We start from the raw sequence: 17,612 nt of genomic DNA, 5'->3' as shown, positions 1-17,612 counted from the left end.
CAGGAGCTTGCAACCCGAAAGGTCGCTGGTTCGATTCCCTGCTGGGGTACTGCTATTGCACCCTTGGAAAAGGTACCTCAGCCATAACTGCTTCAGTAAATGTCCAGCTATATGAATGGACAATACTGCTAATGTAAGTTGCTCTGGATAAGAACATCTGCCAAATTACAGTAATGTAAAGCAATGTAATACAAGGACGCAAAACAACTACTTGAAAGGCGCTTAAGAGGACTGTGTTATTTACGCCCAAACCTTACCCTTTTCCAATAGTAGTTTTTGAATTGCTATGGAGGGGGGTGCGGGGGGATGGGGAGGGGGGGCACCCCTAAATTACCCCTAACTTAGCAGCCTGTCCCTATCAGTTTCCTTCCCACAACCTATTTTTGGTCCTGCTGGCTTCTGATAAGCTGCTGACTCAGCTTGAACGTGTTTGCCACCCAAAGCACAGGGTGAAATATGGCAGCCATTCTGTGGAGGAGGCCGAACTTATGATCAAAAAACTCCCGACGATGACCAGTCCAGACAGAATAAAACATTCACGAACAGGACATCACCATGTGCACAGGTCTACTAGGGGTCAACTACAGGGCTCCGGCTCAAATTGCACTCATACACCCCCTGCCTTTATAGTGACATTTCACAGACAAATGGAGGTTTTCGAAATTTATTTATTCATTTATTTTTTTAAATAATTACTGCCACGGTCCTTCCCCGACGTTCCCTTGAAATTTGGCAGTTGGAATTTCAGAAGCAAATTTTCTTTCAAAATATTTTGTCTAGAGACACGCGCTCGCTCTTGGCAGCGGCGCGGTAACCAGTTTGTTCATTAGCGGCTTTATCTGAAGACTGACATTTCTAGACTCAACAGTCTAACTCCCGAGCTGGTGATAAAGATGGATGTAATTTGCCTGCTGTAAAACAAACAAAAAAAAAAGACCACACTTCCTTTTTAGGCCATTTTCCATGGTATCTCAAGGACAGTGGGGTATTTAACCACTTTCCTAGGCTCTCCAGGAATAACATCACATTTTTTCACAATTTTTTAAGAACCACCGGGGACCCTCTAAATAGCTAACAAAAGCCATTTGGTTTATTGCATGATATTTAAAGTGGTGTCACTGTGGCACACTGTCCTCTGTATTACTTTACTGCAGTTGACTAGTAACTATAAGGAGCAGGAAGGTAGCTGGCCCTTTAAGGATAGCCATGAACTGCAAAGCGAACATATACAAACCAGCCCCTCTAAAACAAATGAGCATTAGGGTGTGGGAACCAGGGGTTATTTATAGAGTTATAGAGAACAATTCTCACAAGCCTGATCCCCCCCCACAAACAGTCTCTCTCCCTCTCTCTCTCTGAAACACACACACACACACACACACACACACACACACTTTGCTTGCACCCAGATATTGCCAAACAGACAGGCACATGGTGACAGAAAAGGAGAGGAATTCCCCTCGACAAAGCCATGCAGACGTGCTCGTCGTTGACTCACAGTGGGGGGGGGCGACAACACACCAGCAGGGGGTGGTGCTGGACACCATGGTTTTTCTTCTGTTCATTTTTTTTTTTTTTTTTTTTTACAGGGCAGAAAAACACTGAAATCATGTGGACACCGAGTCATCACCTCTCACACACTGTATACAACAAACAGCAGTGGGGCTGATGACCCCTCCAGGAAGTGAAATGCAACCCCCCCAAAGGTTCTCCTGGCTGGTCCTGCCATCACATGTTCCCAGTCGGACACAGGCAGGGCTGCCAGTCTGAGAAGAGAGCCAGACGCAGAGCAGATCTCTGCAGGGGACTGGGTCTGTTCATCACGCCCTAACAGCACACAACTATTAGGAAGGCTCTGTCACTGACATTTAAGGATGGGGACAGGATGGGGACAGGGGTTTGCAGGCTGCAGTCAAGTCTAAATTCCACCCAAGGACAGGAGCCTCATCTCTGACTCCTGCAGCAGGCCCGACGGATCCTGGGACTAGCAGTGAACATCCTGCCCCCAAAGTGTGTCTCAGAGATGGGGCAACTTCCCCTGCTAGCCTGGGCTTGGTGGCACAATCCAGTCCGGGGTCAGCTTAGTTTGCAGGAGGGTCTCAACTGGTGGGAGTAACATTTTTGTGCTGACAGATTTTGTGTGGGTCCCCCCCCCACCCCAGCACTGACCCTGGATCATTTTTAGCTATTAAACTGCTCCATTTCCTGCCTCAGCCTCATGGTTTCCTGTGGGCTCTGGCAGCGCCAGGGAGGAGGGCTTTACCAGAGATGGCAGCACGAGATATCAGCCCCACAGAGAGCACCATGCACGCTCTCGCTGTTAACTCTTAGCATGAGCACTGGAGTGGCGCAATACAGAAGTTAAAGTGCGTAGCAGTGGTGTGCCGATTGTGTAACTGCTGGGTTGCAAGTCTGAATCAGTTGCGGGACAATGTGTGAAAACCATGTGTAAAACAGAAGTTATGCAAGATTTCCTAGATAAGCGAATCTGTAATACTACAAGCCTAGCAGAGGTGATTTTTCCTCTAAGGAAAGAAGGAGGCGTGGTCACTTAAAAACAAAAAAAAACACAAAATTGTGAAATCATAAAACAATTTGGTAGAGCATGTGTCCTGTTTCTTTTTGTACATAATTTCTGAAGTATAAAATCTTTTTTGGCATGAATTAATACAGGCAGAGTTCGGCCGTAAACAAATAATGAACTTTCATCAAGCGTCCAGTGATTGTTGAATATTTTCGCAACCATGGAAACTGTAAAACATGGAGCTTTTACCATACGGCGCTGTGCTCAGACCATCCTTGTGTCACATGCTGCCACCCGTAGCGTGCTGCATGACTGCGTTTCCCATTGAAAAGCAACGTCGGTTTGGGTTAAGACATCGTTCTGCGCAGACTCACAAAAGCAACTGGATGGCTCGCCTTGTTCGCTGAGCCCTCTGAACCAGCCCATCCACATGCCGTAAATATCAGCAAAGCTGCGCAGATTTTGCGCAGACGAACAACGTAATACGCAGCCAAAGTCTGTATGCCCTTACGTGGTACAAGAGGCCATGTGCAATGGACCGGCTAGCTGCAGAGTGAGGCTGACGTCCGCAAACCTGCCGGCGGTCTCTACTGCACCCCCTACTGGCACGTCACAGCAGGGACGGGCCGTGCATGGCTGCCTGCAAACGATCCAGCCAATGAGGAGGTGGCGTGTGCCCTGCACTCTCCCCTAACGCTTGGGGTAGACAGCTCTGCTTTCACTGCTCACAGTTCATTCAGCTTTCCCCGAGCAGCCCTAATGAAGGTACTGTCTAAGCACCAGGGAGGGGACCTGTACTGCTGGCTCATATCCCATGATGAACACGTGCACCAGGACGGACACACACACACACACACACACACACACACACACACACACACACACACACACACACACACACACACACACACACACACACACACTACACAAACAAGCACGACACCAAATGCTGGTGGGAAAACGTACACAGAGGTGTTGTTGTTATGATCCCTGTCCGCATCACATGATGTTCAACAGACTGTGGAGTGCCTGGATTCAGCCAGGAAAGAGTTCACACTGTCAGCGTCATTAGCAGCGGGGCTGAAGCCTAGTCACTGCCCCCCTGTTCCCCCGCCCAAAATAATGCCACCCCTGGCCTCTGAGCCCCCACCTTGATCCCCAACAACCCCTGGCCAGAGTCTTTCCAGGCCCAACACATTTCTAAAACAGACATTTGCCTCAGCCTCCCTTGGCCCACACTCTTCTGGTGAGAAAGGCTTCTGGCCAGAAGATGACATGTTGGTATCCCAGGTGAGGCCTTTCTGCTTACACCCCTGAGTAAGATACTTATACTCAAACGCTTCTGTAAAGCGTTAATATCCAGCTGTATAAAGGGGAATAGGTAATGTACAAGTTGTGTGAGTTCCTATGGTTGAGGGCACCGGTGAAGACAAAAATGAATAAGCAGTGTTCAGGCAGCAGTGTAGCACAGTGGTAAGGAGCGGGACTCTTAACTAAAAGTGTTGCTGGTTTGATTCCCCAATGGGACACTGGTGCTGTACCCTTGGACAAGGCATTTCACCCACAATTGCCTCAGTAAACATCCAGCTATATGTAACCTATGTAAGTTGCTCTGGGCAACAGCGTCTGCTAAATGATAATAATGTAATAAATTACAAAACAAAAACAAATAAGTAACAGCATTGCACACTCAGTATTAAAGAGCTGGGACAACCGGCCTTTCTGCATATGAGGTTAGTCCAGTTGCACAATTTGCAGCACAGAGGGTGGTGGTTTCAGTTCTCTGGCATGGCACTGCTTCTTTGCCCTTGAGTACGATCCTTCAACCAAATTCTTTGAGTAAATACCCAGCGGTACAAAACAGGTATGTACCCTGTGCGAGTCGGACCGGATAAGGTCGTCTGCTGAGCAAATAAGTAACAATGTAATCAGGGCGATGTGAGCCAAACACCTGTTGAACAGGTAACCCTGCGGAGCTGTGAGCTGCTAGTGATGAAGGTACGGAACAGGGGTGGTCTCGAAAAGTGGCACGATGACACACATCTCACAGAAGGGGGGCAAACACATGGAGGAAGAGAGACCCAGGGAAGAATGAGGAAACATGATTTTAAGATCATTGTCAAGTAAACACATTTGTTAACTTTACAAAATTTAAACAAGGACAAACGTCTTTGTCCTCCTATCTCTCCTCATCTTTAAACAATCCACAAAAAAAAAAAAAAAAATACACATGGTCTACTGCTACTCTTCCCAAAACTAATCACATACACGTACAACACTGCCAGGTCAAAGCGACCCTGTGCTTGCTGTTTGGTTGTGCACACACTGACCATTCCCTATCATTCACAGACTCGTTTGGGGCAAGAACACCAACCATGACTGGCCAATGCAAGAATTTGTCCCAGACTGCATTGTGATAGGTATGAACTTCTCCCCCAGTATCATACCGAGGTTTGAATTCACGCACAAATGTCCTCCTCCCAACTCACAAAAACACACGGTCAGGATGTCCACAAGTATCTAAATATTAAAAATGAACCGTTAAAAAGAAAAAAAAAAGGCATATTGTGACACACAGAAAAGGATCCTTGTTTTGTGGGGCTGGGGAAGAGAAGAAGGGATCTCAAAAGCAGAGCTTCCTGTATAAACTGGCCAAGGCAGTAAGGCTTCCATTGGTCCCCAACATGGCACGGTGGTCTCGGAACACCAAGAATGCAAAAGAGTCCTCCAGTGCTTGGATGAACGGTTGGTGGCAGATGTATTGTTCTGCGCAACAGTGATTGTTACGGACCTTTCCTGTAATGTATCCATGCGACGTAATTTACACACTGGGGGTCGGTGTTGCATAGTGGCACGGAGCAGGCCTCGTAACCAAAAGGTTGCCGGTTCAATTCCCCACTGGGGCAATGCCGTCGTACACTTGGACAGGCTACTTAACCCACAACTGCCTCAGTAAATATCCAGCTGTATAAATGGATAACATGAAAAAACTGCAAACTACATAAGTCGCTCTGGATAAGAGCGTCTCCTAAATGACAGTAATGTAATGTAATGTAATGTCACACGCTTTCAGGATGAGGCTTGCATATGCCATGAACTTACAGGAAAATTTATTTACACGGCACCTTGTGAGGGGAAAGAAAGGTCAGAACAGGCTGAGCAATGCTGGAGTGGCCAATGGCTACACAAACTAATCTTGAGAAACTATTGCTGAAAAGAGTTGTCCTGTTTTTATTTCCCAATATGGAGGGAAATAAAAACGCTTCTAAGCAATCCAATTCTATGCGTCTTCAGTACTACAATGTTTTCAGTATCATGCTGTTGATGAAGTAAAATATTGCTACATTCACTTTATAAGACAAATCGTGACTAATTACTTCCCAGCTAAATTTGTTTTTAGTAGGGATCTCAACTTTCTTTAACAAGTAATTGAATAGTCCGTGACATTTGAAATGGGTTATCCAAATGCTTAACCACCCTTTATTTACATCTCTAACAAACAGACGGACACACAAACACCTGCACACACACACACACACACACACACAGAGCCTGCATACAATCGGACAGGTGCCATTTATCTCACATAGAGATCAGGAACCAAACCTGCTCTGCAACAGCACAGAGGTGCTGTCAGGAAATGCTGTACAGTCTGAGGGCCCCAGCCTGCCAGCCAGCCACCAACCACCAACAGAAGTTAGAGAGCCACGCTCAACCTAACCTGACAGTACGACAGCAGTCACAGAGTAGTGCTTGCCCTGTCTTGACTGCAAGCCAGCCAGGAATTACAGATCCACCAAGGCCTTCTATTCTGACAGCAAGCCAGGAGTCACAAAGCCACACTCACCCAGTCCTGACACTCTATACCGTCCCTGGGTAGAAGTTGTTTTTATTCAGGCCTTGACCAATCACTAGGGTTATAGCCTCAAATCAAGAAGATGGAAGAAGCAACCCGCATTTAGGGGCCAGAAAAGTTTGGCGGTACTTCACTGCGCAGATCACCATAGAGATAGGGCAGTAAAAATGGTTCTGTCAGTCGTTCTGGTGTGGCGGTGTCTGACTCAACAACATTCTCCCAGTTTGGGAATGGAACAGCACATCGGCCAGACCAGCCCCGTCAGTTCATCCACAACGGCGTTCTCCCCCACCAGGAAAACACCGTCAGAAATTTCACAGGGCCTGTTTTAGCAACGCGAAGATGTGACAAGTCATACGTAACAGCGACACGGGCATTTTGTACTCCTGCTGTAACTGGGGGGGGGGGGGTCTTTGGACTAGGAAGTGCAACCGCGCGGTCAACTAAAATGCGAGCGCGTGCCACCTTGACCAGCTGTCAGTCAGTCTGACTGCTGCAGCAACACTGGTGCCTTAGTTGGGTCAATTTTTGACAGCATGCACATGCGTCTGCTAGCACGACCCAACGCCAGTCCCAAACCTACCGTGCACATAAACTTCAGAAGAATAAAAAAAACCGCATCTGACAGAACACCAGAGACACGGATCATCCACGGCACTGGGAACTGTGGCAGTACAGAAGCTTTGGACGCAACCTGGGCCTCGATGCATGCTGCTACTAGCCAGCTATACAATTCCTCCTCTCAACATGAAAACACTCACTATTAAAACCACAGTGCACGTCAGGAATGGTCGCTGAAACGGACAAATTTGACGCTTTCTATGCAGTTAGCCGGCTAAGCGACTTGCCATCTGTACTGTAAGCTAGGCAGAAACCCGCAAGACATAACTAGCTATCTTTGCTAGCCACAATGGGTATGGATATTGCTAGCTGCGTAGCTAGGTATCTGACTTGTGAGCTAACGCTGTCATAAATCAAAATACAACAATCTAACGTAAACGACATACTCAGTATTATCCAAAGTGATGATTTAACCCAAGTATCTGCTTAAGTAGCAAAATATTTTCGTGGTGCCCTGTGATTCATCAGCGTCTATGACTGATTAATGCATGAATATGATCAGCTAGCTCCCGAACTCACTAGCAACATTTAAAAAAAATACTCACCGCTTTCCATCTCGCTGCCCTTCTTGGCGGTGGGCGCGTTGCCCATGTTTGCAGGCCGGGTGGCTAGCTATCTTAGCGCTAGACAATCCTGCAGCTGCTCACTTCACGAACCTTTGCAAGACTTGGTCTGTACGATAGCAACAAGCTAGCTGTGTTAGCAAGGATTTCCGAGTCAGTCGTTTGCTAGCCAGCTAGCTCTTAATTAGCCAGCTATATTTCCTGCTTTTCTTTTTCCTTTGTCGAGATAAAATGAAAATAATCCAGGACAGTGGCGCCGTGTATATTCTCTCCTTCTGTTTTTGTGGTAGCCCCCCTGATCCCCCGGGTCGAGTCCAGTGCTTCGAGCCCGGTTCGGATCTCCTATCCCCGCCTGTCCCTCCTCGCAGCCCCCGCGGAGGCCCCCCGGCTCTCCGTTTTATTTTTTCGATCACAAGAATCCTGTTCGGACTATTTTGAGCACCCGCAATTCCAGCTGGGCCACACACCCCCTCCTTTCCCGAACCCGGTTCCGAAACCTTGTCTGAGTCCGGTACCAATTAGAACTTGCCCAAATCAACAGAGCCCCCCTTAATCCACAGTGTCAGGCAGACGGAACTCCGGCTGCATACAGCCCACCCTAGGACATACCCCATACGTCAGTTCAAACATGACAGACAGTATTGAGCAGTAATTGGTTGGATGGTTGCCGGGATATGGAGTCTTTGAAGCATCGTGATTAGTCCACTCTCGTCTGTCAACAGCGTTTTCTCCCGCCTCCTTCAGACAGCGAATAACGTCACCTATTATTTTCCTCCCGTTTAAAACACGCCCCCTTTTTCACTACGGAGTTTTGATTGGTTCGACGGGCGAAATTAAGGCGTAATCTTACCTAGAAACCACCCCGTTCGACGAATTTAGATTGGCTGTCGGGAAAAGGCCCGGAGACGAAATGGCCTCGCTAACCCCCTCCCGCCCGGGTAATCTGTGATTGGCCGAGTGACGTCAACGGCAGGCTATTTTTAGAAAGTTGGTCTGAATTTAAGGCACGCGGACACTCTACAAGAATATTAAATCGAGGCACTAGCAAGTACGCCATCTAGCTTGTTAATTGCGCGACTGATCGGAAAATGCTGTCTGCGGCTAACCGTCGGGTTGTCCCCCTGTCTTCCTTGGGTTGTACAGGCAATTCCAAGATACGTATAATCCAAACCCAAGCAAAAAGCCTCATATGGAAGGCAAAAACAACACAGGTCTAGACAGTTCATTGTGGGAACACAATGCTATAGTAGGCTCCAACGTTTTTACATAGAGCCTGCTAATTAGTGCAAAGTACTATGTCTAAAGCCCACGGTGGTGGTTGCGGGCCACTACATTCAAAAAGCGTGACCATGGCTGAGAGCCAGACCCACAATTACCTGCCCATGAAACACACCCTCCACCACAGCATCCACAAGTGACTGCTCACTCAGACATGCATATCACATACAGCTATGCCCACAAACAGGTTTCTCACCTCAAATGACCCCCTTTAAACAAACCAGATACCGCACTGCCACCTGAGTAGAGCCCCACCACCCTGCCTCTTCCCAAACAAACACCCCCCCCCCTCCCCATATCAGCAAAGCCACTCAGATTTCTCACAATAAAGATCTTGCTGCATAGTAAACAAACTGCATAGGAGAAACCTAATTAGTACAGAGATGGCAGGTCGTACAGTCCTTCTTACGATCTAGGACTGTGGCCATGGCTTTAACACTAATCCAATTACATAATCATGACCTAGAGCCACTTTTTTAAAGTTTTTTTTTTTTTTTAAAGTCAGCTAACCTGTAAGAACACAATGGGAAAGAAAATTCACCTGAGCATTCTTTTAGTGGCAGAGAGAGGGAACTTGTAAAAAAAATAGCAAGGACAAATGGAGGAGAGGATAGAGTGATGAACACGTAAAGGTTAGAGTGACACAGGGGTAATGATGTGGCGAACTGGGTCGCCCCCCCCACCCCCACACACACACACAATGACATCTACTCCTGTGCCTGATGCTGTTGCCTAGCGACGTACGGCAGGCCACAGTCATACTGAAAACAGCAACGGAGAGAGTGAGCGCACCCGGGGTAGGCTAGCAATCTCACTGCAGTATTTTATGAATGAAAGAAAGGCACCCCCCCCCCCCCCCCATCCCTCTGCAGCCCAGTGCCATTCTGCTACAAACTCTTACTGCTGGGGGAGGGCTGCATTCAAAACAAACATTTATTACCATCATGAAATATTTATAAAGCTTTCTGCATAAAATAAACCTCATTTCACAAAGAGACATGGCTATTTTCAAGACAAATGGATAGAAAAAAAATATGTACATACGTACAATTAACAAAATCAAACAACAAAATCTTGCATCACCCCCACCGCCCCAAGCCCCTCGCATTTGAAGCTGACTGAAAACCAAGACTTGAAAGACAAGGTAAGCTTGACTTTCTTCCAGTTCCAGGTAGGTTTATGTATATTAATAAAAAGGAATTATAATGCAGATTCCCGACAGTCTTTTACAGAAAATGAGCTCCATTCTCATGGAAACTGGTAGCGTCCTGACAGACACCGAGTTCCAGATCTAGCGGAGTCTTCAGGTGGCTGCTCTCATGAGTCCGGAGAGATCCTTGCTTGTGTGAGAGACACCGCATCCTCCCGACGCAGAGCAGAAACAGCCCCGAAACCCGAGGAGGACAGGGGCACTGCGTGGATGTGTATGTGTATCAGAAGTGCTTATCTCCTACCTCTTTCAGCATTTTAGGTCGGTGTGTGTATGTGTGCGTTTGTGTGTTTGATCGTACTTCTACATGCAGTCCATCGAGTTGTCGGGCATCAGCCCAAGAGCTGGGGCTTTGCCGGCGGAGCAGGATTGGGGCAGCATAGTGTTGGGGGCGGGGTCCACGTTTTCTGAGTCCTCCATCTTTTCGGCAGTGCCCTCCCAGTTGATGTGGAAGCGTGTGACGCGTGGGTTTGAGGCCAGGATGTTCCTCTGGAGCTGAAAGGAAAGATACAGTATTGATGCTCCATCACTAATGGTGGGGTCAAGGGTCAGAGGTCAGGGGTCAACCCTTCACTTTTTGTCAGACAAAACCCGTTTCAGATGTGCATTTGTTCAACAGTGTTCACACAGCTCACCTGTATGCGTTATTGAAGACACTGGGCACAGTAGTGCCATTCAAATCAATTATCAGACCTCCAAAATTGTTTAAAAAATAAATTAACAAATCATACACAAACTCATTTAACAACTCAGTGACACCTAATAAACTGAGAGATCAGCTCGAATGAAATCCAAAATACATTTACATTTACTCATTTGACAGACGCTTTTATCCAAAGCGACTTAGAGATCACAATGAGCCCTGCTTTAATGAGTACTGAATATGGTGAAGCACATACCCAAACATAGTTACTGGCATGCAGCTAGCTAATATCAGGTCTGTCAAAGGGGTTTCCCCCCACCCCCAATCAAAACACTGAAAGTCACCAGCCTCCCTCTAGAGGTTTCTTACAGACCTCCTGCCCAAACTGCACAATTTTGTCTCCTGACACAGCTGTTATTTCAAAGACAACATTTCAGCAATAATCTTTACAAAAGATAATGGTAGCCATGGTATCCAGCTGGTATCAAGCTGGTATCCGTGCTGAACTCGCAATTCACAATGGATTGATGTCTATATTCTAAAGTGTAAAGGGTTACTTTATACACACAGGGCTTTAGCTACACGCATGCGGCCAGGGTCATTTCACAGCACACATTGCATTTAATCCAAGTGTTAGAATGAACTACGCACAGAAGCATGTCACTGATGAACGTGCCAAATACTAAATTCCTGAAGGAACGTGTTATGATATGGATCCTTTAATTACAATGAGTTAATTTACTCAGTTACATTTTTATACAGCCACATATTTTGTTGGAATGACCTTATGTTCAATATCTGCATTCTTGAACTGTACCAGTGGATCCAGCTCAATGAGTTACTATTAAAATAAGTATGGATATGCAAGTATACTATAGAAATATTTTCTATGAGGTTTTTTATGGCTTAACACTTAATTAAAATTGTTAGTAGGAAGGCAAAATAAATTGCAAATGTTCCTGGTACTCCCATCCTGATGACTTCCTGAAACACTGGTATGGATGCCTTCATCAGCAGATAAGATTGGTCAGACATCCGAAATCAGTGTGGGCCCAGAAAATTTGTATCATAACTACCCGCACAACTTGAGTGATGACTGATGACTAGCGACAGGTATGCAACGAGTGGTGCAATTATCTGTGCGACAGGTCTGTAAAACGTGCACCTACCTGTGTGTAGTTGGGTTTCAGGGGCGGGTTCTCTCGCAGCTCTGGGTCAGTGTACTCGTTGTTGACGTAGTATCCGATGCGGATGAACTCCTGTCCGCGGTACGTACAGGTGATGAGAACCACGGTCACACCCACAGCGTCAGTCTCGGGGATCAGGCCTGTGTTTGGGGCGTCCGCCTGCCAGCAGACAGCACAGGAGTGAGAGGCGTAAAGATAGACGAGTGTAGAGGAAAAGAGGGATTTGGCATGGTTTGGGAGGGAGAACAGTGTGGGGTGGGAGGGAGAGGGGTCTGGGCTGAAAGGAGAACAGTTTCGGCAAAGCCAACCCACCTGGAAAACAAACATGTGCCTCCCTGCAGGCACTGGGCCCACCAAAACTGAGTCCAGGGTCTGGTCATACTCCTCACTCTCTGCGGAACCGACATAGATGATCTTCCACTCCAAATCTGTCACATATAAAAAGTGTCATTGACCTGCAGTCTATTGCCCCTGGAGAGTATGTGCAAACAAATAGAAGACTGACATCACAAGCTACAGCATAATGTAAATATGTGATTTTAAAGAACCATTTCAGAAAGGCGCTTTAATAACTGTCTTACTGACCAGTGCTCAAAAACCGCTTTTTAAATTTAGCTCATTGGTGTTAGGGTTAGGGCCACACACACTGATCACAAACGTGCACACTTTTTGTTTCGCAGATGCTGCAACGTAACCAAGCAGTTAAAGGCAGCCTCCCTTCCAGATAAGCCTACATATAACTACTGACCGGGAGAGGGAGGGTAGAGGAAAAACCGTAGACGCAATTTTGAATGCGATGGAGATGTTGGTGCTTAGTTGGCATGCAGTGTGGATGGAGAGAACAGTCCAGCATTTCTTGGGGGTTTATATGATTTAGGTTGTTTGTTTTTCCCGGGAAAAACGGTATGAAGCTCTTTGTCTGGGGTCCATCATGGCCATGGGTCATTTGTATACGCCGACTCACAGAACGGCACCTGTTCGCCATCAGCTCCATGAAGCCAAGGTTTGGAATATCACCGCCGTGCAATCAATTTTAAACAAAAACAAACTCAACAAACTACCGCTGTGGCTCCAGTGACACTGGAGCCAAGAAGAAACTAACCAGTTTCCGAACCAAGGGAGGCTTAGTCATGACAAATGGTCATTTACAGACTGCACTGCAGCCCAACATGACAACTAGGTTGTTGCAGCATTGCTTCAATCAGATGCCTTCAGCATACAAACAGAAGGTCACATGACCACTGTGGAAGAAAGGCAAATCATACACACCGCACATTCAACAGTGATCTCCTCCATGTGGCACAGCGAATCTACCTCAATCTGTCTTCCATATTACCCCGTTTCCGGAGGCGAGGGTCCACCTGTTCCTCATTTACATTTGAACCAGTTGCTTAGCTAAGGAGGCTGTTTTACTGTTGTTTGGAATCCACTTTGGTGCCGTTGCTTAAAATGGCCCAGTTAGCCGACCATAACACAACCAAAAGCAATAGTTTTCCTTAATATATGTTTATCTTTAATACATTTAACGGCATTTTCATTTCAAATCAAGATGCATGACACTCCACTGGTTGAACCATCAGGTGACCTCACTCCTGTAGAGGGTGATGTAAGGCAACATGAGAAACAATAGTGAGATACAAATTTTACACTTTCTCAGTCCTTACACTTCTTCAATACTGAACCTCAGGGTACATCATGGTGTTGTTAGAATGGTACATTGCAGCTGGGTGTATTGTGTTGCACTTGCCTTTTGAGCCATGAGCGAATTTTTAGTCTCTGCCTTGTGTTTGACACTAGCTCTTATTTGTGTGTATGGTATTACCCTGTTAACGCGGCCTGCTGGATGTTGAAAATGTAAATATATCATTAAATGTACTGACATCTTGTTTGCCGCTCTGGATATAGATGGTTCGCTGCGTGTTAAAAATGTAAATGTAATATTAAATGTACTCATCTCATGCAGTGCTCTGGATAAGAACGTCTACGAAGTAACAAAATGTAATTGTAATGGCTTACTCTCCCTTTACAACCTCTTTAGAACGCCGCGCAACATTCCGATTAAGAATCTCAGATAATTCCGTGCTCCAATCCAATCAATGCGTCCAAATAACGAGAGCGAGAGTAAAATATAGTAATCTTGGGGATGATGCAGTGCAGAATATCACTGCCGAAGGGATCCAACACAATAAACTATGCGGTACAGATGTGCATTTACTCAAGGGCACCAGAATAACATTGGCAAATTTGTTTATGCAATGGGCTAAAACAATTATACGGCAACTACGACATTTGAACATTATAATTTTCAGAACTCGTAGAAGGGCTTATGCACATAACAAACACGGCCAGGTAGGTAGACGGCAATGCTCTCCCGCAGTTTCTCCTTCACTGAGATTTACTACCTTGTCAGTGGCCAATAAACGCGCCCATTGACCCTCCCAAGTGTCAAAAATGGACCAATCCCTTCGAAGAGGCGTGGAAACACATTTTCACTTGCTTGCTGCAAGGCCCCGCCGGCGCCAAAGTTGAAAGACTGCGCTTAGCTGTATTACTGGTTAGCTAACAGTACAATGCTGTAACTTAGCTAAAAGTTGAAGACCCAGTGAGGGTCGGTAGCAAATCAATAAAAAAAACCAATGTCAGAGCCCTGAAGGTCGACTGTTACAGACACCAGAATTAGCGACCCCATTTAGGTAGAGCATCAGGAACAGATTATCTGCAGTTAGCCAAAGCAGAGGCGGTATTTAACCGAAGTGAAAAGGAATGTAGTCATTCACAAACACTCCACAACCGGAGCACCCAATGTCAAGGTACTAGCTATTAGTCTATCATTAAAGCTCGTACCCCGCCAAATCTGCCATTTCCACTCACACTTTGCTGCACAACTGCTAGCTACATTTATGAAATCGAGGTGAACTTACCGCAAAACCCAAATTGCTTGTTTAAACTGAAAACTGGCTAAAGTTATATTAAGATAAAAAGATTATTTCAGATTATTTCAAAATCTATTTAAAAAGATTATTCCAAAAAACACTCACCTTCCGGTAGGTCCTCCATGCATTCAAATGTAATTTCAAACTGAAAAGGGTTTCCAAATGGACTCGGGTTATCCAGAACCGCGACATTTAACACTTGAACTTTAGCCATACTGCTGACGAACCTAGAATAAATTGCTTAGTATCTGGCTAACGCTAGCGAGCTAGCTCACGATCATGCAAGCGACAAGATGGCCAAAACGCTACTTTGTCTTTTGGTGTCTAGATATTTAGATCCTAAACGTCTATGAAGCGCAACGAACAGCCATTTATACGTTTGCGATGAAATTAGTTAATGCTCGTTCTTCTATGTTAGCCGTCTAGCTATTGTTATAATGAGTCTCGCCTGCAGTCCTTTTCCTCTGCAACTTAGCTAGACTAGCCACTCTCTACTATCTGCACTCTGAATTTAGTTCAGAAATAGTTTACCATTAACGACAAATGACAGCTAAAGTTCAAACACTACTACTTCTTCGCTGTTACGGTTTATAAAGGTACTGTAAGGTAATAGATGCACTCTCCCCTCTCCCGCCAGTGTCCAGGACAACCTGTCTGGAACTGAGTATGCTCGATGCTGATTGGCTGCTTGGCTAAAGAACTTGAAGTCCCCGGATGCCAGTGAATTCGATTGGCCGGCAGTGAGAGCATTTACATTGCGGCGCTTTCATATCAGGGTAGTCTGTCGACCCTCTTCCTATGTATATCGGTGTGTGCAACTGATTGGTAAAAGGAAGAGCGGATCAGTGAAAATAAGGTGTCTATTATCCGTCGTGTCTGTATACATTTCGTGGGGAAATGAACGTCAAGCGACCGGAGCGCAGCTGACGAATTGCACCATGACACCAGTTTAATTCAGTATAAAAATACAGAACCTTTGCAGGCAAGGTGAGCGCGTTTACGTTGCGTGGCTGGCTGCGCCGGTGCTCTGTGTTCCTATACTCGCAGTAAAACACAGTTTACCGTTTGCAGGCGTACTACATTGCACAGGACCCACTGTAAAGATAGTGCATGCGGTTTTGTGCACGGATCGGATATGAATTATTTTAGACCGAACCAGACCAAAGATAAGACAACCCGATCTGAGCCTGGCCTTGACGAGTGTTGTTTAATTTGTTTGCCCGACCCGACCAGAAAATGAAGTGTACACACACTGACTTAATTAACACTGGTAAACGCGTATAGGTGAGAGAAAGAATTTGGGCAAAATATCTGACTCATTTCATAACCTGGCAAAAGGCTCCGGAAATATAAAACCCCATCTCGGAATTTGCATTATTTTCCGTTAATTTCTGTCCTTTAGAAAGGTAGTGACGTCACCGTACAAGGTGCCCTGATAATCAGAACTGGCGTTAGATACGGTAGTCTAACGTTACAGATTGTAATTTTAAGAATTCCCGTAAACCTTACAGTTGAGTGGTTTGTTGACAATTAGTATCACGATCCCATTTTAACCGTGCGTACATGATAAAAAGTAGTTTTCTTTCCTTTATGAATTGCAGCACACTGAAGGCCGCTGTTCACCTCTGTTAATCAGTTCTTATTTTAAGATGGGTTACCTAACCTTAGCTAAATCACAACAAATTCGGTGTTTCCCGCGTTTTAGCACGGGTTTACAAATAAGCTATTGCTAAAGTATTAAACGTAAATTTCTGTTTTATGTGTATGTTTAGTTGTAAATGCCCACTCAATCGCGCGTACAGTTCAGATTTGAAAAGAAGTTATCGCCTCTTCGACGTCTTTTAGTGAAGCAGCCCGGATCGCTAGTTTATCCAGGTCGCTGACAGTCTATCATGTTGGCATAGAATGGATGTGTCGTTTTCTTTTGCTATCCTTACATATGTGCGTTTTGCAGCTCGTACTGCGTTGCTTAGCTAACAAGCTGGTACTTTAGGGGCAGTGTTTGCCTCGACACCTAGCAACTGTGAATCCGCACACGGATTACTATGTTATTAGTTATATCAATTCGTTTCAGTGATAAAATAATGTATGGGCTAATTTGCTCATAAATCGAGAAATGAGGTGCTGTTTCAGTTTAATGTTTTTCGGAGTTCCCACAATAATGCTAAAACACTTTGTAGTGGCACGTTTCTCATAAATATTAATTACAGTGCGCAGCCGGATTATTGTGGTTTACTTTATGGTTTAAATAGGCAGTTTAAGAAGAAAATGTTACCGTTGAGGTGGTTCAGTCTGTCCTTGCTTAAATGAGCCCATGGGCTTGCTAAATTACCTAGTAATCAATATAAACTGGAACTAATTAATAGAATGAGCATTTACGGTTTTTATTCACCGTTCCCGCGGAAAAAAAAAACGCTTTAGATTGATTGCATTGATTGCTATCAGCTTTTTTCCCTCCAAAATGATAAGCATCAAAGAGGTAGCCTATGTTATCGAGATGACATGAAGAAGTTCAACTTTTGGAATCTAGTGAAATTGTTCCTATTTAAATTTATACTTAAGTGTAAGCACATAAATACCCTGAAATTATAAATAAATACATAAATACCCTGACCACAGCTCAAGTGTTAGCCATAACATAACCTCCCGACCTGAAGTATGACCTATAATGTCTATTTTAGCTTCCCCATACGTATTTTGGAGGAGGATACTGATTAGCCATGTTAAAAAACAGTCAGGATTAGAGGTGACTGGCTGCTGGTGTGTCTGGCATGGACATCTAGCAATGAACTGAGTT

At 45.4% G+C, this 17,612-nt stretch overlaps 2 protein-coding genes across 2 annotated transcripts in view; both read right to left on the bottom strand.

Moving 5' to 3' along the window:
• Positions 1 to 8,142, bottom strand: part of LOC118774149 (cAMP-dependent protein kinase catalytic subunit alpha) — a 34,556-nt gene extending 26,414 nt beyond the window's left edge. Inside the window, exon 1 of the mRNA XM_036523309.1 lies at positions 7,547 to 8,142. Coding sequence (XP_036379202.1) covers positions 7,547 to 7,592 — 46 coding nt within the window. The 5' untranslated portion in view covers positions 7,593 to 8,142. The remainder of the gene's footprint in view (positions 1 to 7,546) is intronic.
• A 2,045-nt stretch (positions 8,143 to 10,187) lies between these two features.
• LOC118788861 (histone chaperone asf1b-B-like) lies at positions 10,188 to 15,124 on the bottom strand. The gene is made up of 4 exons (XM_036545024.1): positions 14,921 to 15,124; positions 12,195 to 12,310; positions 11,865 to 12,041; positions 10,188 to 10,547 (listed from the first exon to the last, which is right to left on the bottom strand). The coding sequence occupies exons 1-4, from the start codon at positions 15,027 to 15,029 to the stop codon at positions 10,356 to 10,358; spliced, it is 594 nt and encodes a 197-aa protein (XP_036400917.1). The 5' UTR covers positions 15,030 to 15,124; the 3' UTR covers positions 10,188 to 10,355.
• Positions 15,125 to 17,612: the final 2,488 nt, after the last annotated feature.

Source organism: Megalops cyprinoides, chromosome 1 (genome assembly GCF_013368585.1).
Source record: "Megalops cyprinoides isolate fMegCyp1 chromosome 1, fMegCyp1.pri, whole genome shotgun sequence".
NCBI classification, from domain to species: Eukaryota; Metazoa; Chordata; class Actinopteri; order Elopiformes; family Megalopidae; genus Megalops; species Megalops cyprinoides.
The sequence above is the reverse complement of the archived record's forward strand: the minus strand, read 5'-3'. Positions and strand labels throughout refer to the sequence as shown.

Excerpts from the sequence above, each read along its gene's own strand:
- LOC118788861 (XM_036545024.1), bottom strand. The coding sequence starts at position 15,029 with ATGGCTAAAGTTCAAGTGTTAAATGTCGCGGTTCTGGATAACCCGAGT. Across the intron at positions 12,311-14,920 it reads CATGGAGGACCTACCGGAAG|ATTTGGAGTGGAAGATCATC; the intron begins GTGAGTGTTTTT and ends TATATGTGACAG. Across the intron at positions 10,548-11,864 it reads TGAAACCCAACTACACACAG|CTCCAGAGGAACATCCTGGC; the intron begins GTAGGTGCACGT and ends CTTTCCTTTCAG.